General features: G+C 38.9%; 1 protein-coding gene across 2 annotated transcripts in view; it reads left to right on the forward strand.

Annotated features, from left to right (window-relative positions):
* The window catches only part of USO1 (USO1 vesicle transport factor), a 90,408-nt gene that overhangs the window by 56,243 nt on the left and 28,761 nt on the right, over nucleotides 1-5,404 (forward strand). For both annotated transcript variants that reach the window (XM_011966178.1, XM_011966179.1), the window contains one exon: nucleotides 3,436-3,614. In XM_011966178.1, the coding sequence (XP_011821568.1) occupies nucleotides 3,436-3,614 (179 nt within the window). The remainder of the gene's footprint in view (nucleotides 1-3,435; nucleotides 3,615-5,404) is intronic.

A 5,404-nucleotide genomic window follows, 5' to 3' on the forward strand; every position in this document is an offset into this window, starting at 1 on the left:
CGCCCCGCCCCCCGCCACCGGCCTCCCTATTCCCTAAGACATAACAATATTGAAATCAGGCAAATTAATAACCCTACAGTGGCCCCTAAGTTTTGAAGTGAAAGAAGAGTTGTATATCTCTCACTTTTAATCAAAAGCTAGAAAGATTAAGCTTTCTCTGCTGAAGATACAGAGGAAGGCATGTTAAAACCTGAGGCCAGAAGCTAGACCTTTTGCACCAAATTGCCAAGTTGTGAATGCAAAGGAAACATTCTTGAAGAAAATAAAAAGTTCTACTCTAGTGAACACATGAATAATTAGAAAGCAAAACAGGCTTATTGCTGATATAGAGAAAGTTTTAGTAGTCCAGATTGAAAATGAAACCAGCCACAACACTTCATTAAGCCAAGCCTAATCCAGAGTGACACCCTGACTCTTCAATTCTTTGTAGACTGAGAGAGGTGAACAAGCTGCACAAGGAAAGTTGGAAGAAGGGATGTTGTATTAACAAGCATGAAACTAGCAGATGTTGCTGCATGAGATTTAAGGAAAGAAGCTGTTTCCCTAACAAAAGTACGAGGCAAAGCAGCAAGTGCTGATGTAGAAACTTCAGCAAGTTTATCCAGAAGATTTAGTTAAGATAATTGATGAATTATGCTAAATTTTCAGTGTAGACAAAACAGCCTTCTATTGGAAGAAGATGCCATCTAGAACTTTTGTATCTGGAGAGAAGTCACCTCCGGGCTTCAGAGCTTCAAAGGACAAGCTGACTTTCTTGTTAAGAGCTAGTGCAGCTGTTGACTTTAAGTCGAAGCCAGCGCTCACTTACCATTCTGAAAATCCTAGGACCCTTAAATATACTAAATCTACTCTTGCCTGCGCTCTATAAATGGACAACAAAGCCTGGAAGACAGCACATCTATGTAAAAGCATGATTTACTGAACGCACATTTACTGAACACACATCTCTTACACATCTATTTAAGAGCATTTTTTTTCTAAGCCCAGTGCTTTAAAAAAAAAAGATTTTCAAAATATTACTTCTCATTTACAATGCACCTGATCACCCAAGAGCTCTGATGGAGATGTACAAAGAGAATAATACTGTTTTCTTTTTTTTGAAATGTCTCGCACTGTCACCTGGACTGGTGTGCAGTGGTGCAATCTCGGCTCACTGCAACCTCTGCCTCCTAGGTTCAAGTGATTCTCCTGCCTTAGCCTCCTGAATAGCTAACATTACAGGCACCCAATACTGTGCCCGGCTAATTTTTTGTATTTTTTCTTTAGTAGAGACGGGGTGTCACTATGTTGGCCAGGCTGGTCTCGAACTCCTGACCTTGTGATTCGCCTGCATGGCCTCCCAAAGTGCTGGGATTACAGATGTGAGACACTGTGCCCGGCCAATAATATTGTTTTCATGCTGTTAACACAACATGCATTTTGCAGCCCCTGGATCAAGGAGAAATTTTGACTTCCTTTTTTTTTTTTTTTTTGAGATGGAGTCTTACTCCGTCCCCCAGGCTGGAGTGCAGTGGTACAATCTCGGCTCACGCAATTCTCGTACCTCAGCCTCGTGAGTAGCTGGGATTACAGGCATGCACCACCATGCCCAGCTAATTTTTGTAATTTAGTAGAGACAGGGTTTCACCACGTTGGCCAGGCTGGCCTCGAACTCCTGACCTCAACTGATACATCCACCTCAGCCTCCCAAAGTGCTGGGATTATAGGCATGAGCCACTGCACGCAGCAGTTTTGACTTTCAAGTCTTAGTATTTAAGAAACACATTTCATAAAGCTGTAGCTGCCATAGACAGTGATTTCTCTGATGCATCTGGGCAAAGTAAATTGAAAACCTTCTGGAAAGGATTTACCATTCTAGATACCATTAAGAACATTTGTAATTCGTGGGAAGTCAAGAGTTTGGAAGAAGTTGACTCCAACAACCGTCATGGATGACTTGGAGGGGTTAAAGACTTTAGTGGAGGAACCAACTGAAGATAAGGTATAAATAACAAGAGAATTAGAAGTGGAGCCTGAAAATGTGATTGAATTTTTGCAATCTCGTGATCAAACTTTAACAGATGAGAGGTTATTACTTATGGATAAGCAAAGAAAGTGGTGAAGATGCTGTGAACATTGGTGAAATGACAACAAAGGATTTAGAATATTACATCAGCTTAGTTGATAAAGCAGTGTCAGGGTTTGAGAGAATTGACTCCAATTTTGAAAGAATTTCTACTGGGAGTAAAATGACTCACTGAAGGCTCAGGTGGTCATTAGCATTTTTTAGCAATGAAATATTTTTAAATTAAGGTATGTACATTCTTTGGACATAATGCTATTGCACACTTAATAAATTACATTATAGTGTAAACATAACTTTTGTATACCCTAAGAAACCAAAAAATTTGTGGGACTCACTTTATTGTGATACTTGCTTTATTGCAGAAGTCTAGAACCAATAAGTAGATGTCTGTATAGAGAAACTCCATTTGTACTTAGTTTTCCTATAAGCCTAAAACTGCTCTAAAAAATGAGTCTTTTTTTAAAAAAAATAATTGATTTTTGTCAACATACAGCTCAACTATTAGGAGTAAAACTGTTGATGTACCAGATGAGCTTACTCGTCGTTACTTACAGCGTCCAGCATCAGTCAATATGTTTATCAGGAGAAATGGAGGTCATTCGTTAATCTATTATAATACTTGGTAAAGTAGAGATCAATTGGAGAGTTTTCACTGTGATAATAGTGAAAGCTGTAGTGTGGATGAAACTGCCCTGGAGAGTATATGCTGTAAACAAAGAAGAAAAAGGATAAAACCATAGAGGAGAGAAACAATGAAAGATTGAGAACCTGCAGAGCTGTAAGGAAAATCAGGAAAGAGTAATGTTTTAGAAGCCAAGGGAAGTTTCAAGGAAGAGACAATGTTAAGAGCTTCTTAGAAATCAGATAAGATACGGTTGATTCATTCAACAAATGTTTAATAGTTAAGTACTGTGTATATACATGATATCATGTCTCTGTCTCTGCTAAAGATACAGAGGTAAGTAGGCTGTTTATAAGCGTTTGTGAATTATAATCTAGTGGAGAAGACAAACACTACCTAATAATAAAAGGAGTAGGCTACTGTAAGAGCATGTAACTCGTGACACTAACCTATTCCTGTAGTCTTGGTAATCACTGCTGAAGAAATGATGTTTAAGCTGGGATTTGAAGATAAACGATGAGTTACTAAGGCAACTGGGTACTTGACGTAGAAGTCAAGAGATCTTTAGGGTACCTGAGAGAGCGTGCAGATTATGGCCTGTGGCCATCAGGTGTCAGAACAGACTATCTGTCTGTCTCGCCATATTGAAGAGATGCTGAGCATGGAGATTTATCTTTTTAAAAATGTTTGAGAGTTTTGCGTCAGGGTTTATCAGCCCTAACACTTGTGTGTTACATTATTTCCCCAGGTATAGTAGTTGAAGATTGTTTGATTTTGCTCCAAAACTTGTTAAAAAACAACAACTCCAATCAAAATTTTTTTAAAGAAGGCTCATATATTCAACGTATGAAACCTTGGTTTGAAGTTGGAGATGAAAATTCTGGCTGGTCTGCACAGAAAGTGACCAATCTACATCTAATGCTACAGGTATACTATCCTTAGACATAAATGTGGTAAGAATTTTGACAGTGATATTTACAAAGAGAAGAAAATTGCTTGTATTTGATAAATCCAGAATATTTGATGGGTTTCAGGTTGACTTAAAAACACTTTAATATGGAAATTTGCAATTATCCTCCAGCTAAAGATTCTGCCTACCCATTACTTAGCTTTGACGGTTATTAACATCTGGCAATTTTGTTTCATCGTTTATTCCTCTCTTTGCTGTATGATTTTAAAGCAAATTCAGACATACAGTTTCCTGATGGATTTTACATTAGGGAATAATAGGTTAGATTGTTGATTTGAATTTTTAAAAACCTGCTTTCTTCATTTAGGGTTCTGATAGGATAAATTTTAATATTCAAAATATTAAGTTCAAATAAATTCATTCAGTAAGCATTTACTGAGAGCCAGGCACTGGATACTAGGAAATGAATGATCATGTCCTGCCCTCAAAGATGATAGTTTGAGTTTTAAGTCCAATACATGTTAAATTGACAGACCACCTGTGATTTATTGATGCTCTATGGTGAAAGCTTAGTGGTAATAATAAAAGTGAGGACAGTAGGATCCCAAATTATTTCCTCATCAGAGAAAATTTTGAAGTTCTTTGAAGTTACTTACTCCTTTATTGAATCCTCCTTCTCCAAACTCTTAAGTTTATACTAGTCTCCTCACTTATGAACTCATAATTCTTGTGGGCCTTTGAATGTCTCTGAATTACACCTGTGTCTCTCAGAAGTTTTGGACCTAACTAGATGGTTAGCTCCTCTAGTAATTAGAGTCTGAATGTTGTCCCATGCCATGGAAGTTGCCTGCATAGGATTGATTGATAATTAGGGTAATCTGTGCCCCAGTTTGCCAGTACGGTATTCATTTTGTAATTACTAATGGCGTCCTCTTTCACTTCAAAAGTGTCCTCGTTTGCATTATAAATTATGCAGTTACCCTAGTTAGAATATGCCTAAAAACTGTTAGAAAAGTATTTTACAGGAGAACTTAGTCACAGAGTCTATTTGTACTCCCAGCTTATCATTTCTGTTTTCAGTTGTTGATATTATACATTTCAATAAGTTAATAGTTTTTTAATGTTTTAGAACCAGTGTCACCAAGTGGTAAGCTTGATAGCTTTGTTCAACACTGCTTTGTTTTGTTTTGTTTAAGAGACAGGTTCTCACTTAGTTGCCTAGGCTGAGTGCAGTGGTATCCTCACAGCTCATTACAGCCTCAACCTCTCTGGCTCAAGAAATCCCTCCACCTCAGCATCCTGAGTAACTGGGACTACAGGCGCAAGCCACCACTCCTGACTGGATTTTTTATTTTTAGTAGACATAAGGTCTCACTATATTGCCAGGCTAGTCAGGAATTCCTGAGCTCAAGCAATTTTCCTGCTTCAGCCATCCAAAGTGCTGCTGTTATAGGTATGAGCCACATGCCCAGCCTACACTGCTTTCTTAAATAAGGAAATACCTCCAGAAAAGTAATTTCCAAAATGTGATTAGAGAGGATGAGAGAGCCGGGCACGGTGGCTCACGCCTGTAATCCCAGCACTTTGGGAGGCTGAGGCGGGTGGATCACGAGGTCAGGTGTTCAAGACCAGTCTGGCCAACATAGTGAAACCCGGTCTCTACTAAAAATAAAAATAATTAGCTGATCATGGTGGCAGGCGCCTGTAACCCCAGCTATTTGGGAGGCTGAGGCAGGAGAATCACTTGAACCTGGGAGGTGGAGGTTGCAGTGAACCGAGACTGCGCCACTTCACTCCAGCCCAGGGA

This window comes from Mandrillus leucophaeus, unplaced genomic scaffold (genome assembly GCF_000951045.1).
Source record: "Mandrillus leucophaeus isolate KB7577 unplaced genomic scaffold, Mleu.le_1.0 Scaffold75, whole genome shotgun sequence".
In the NCBI taxonomy this organism is placed as follows: Eukaryota; Metazoa; Chordata; class Mammalia; order Primates; family Cercopithecidae; genus Mandrillus; species Mandrillus leucophaeus.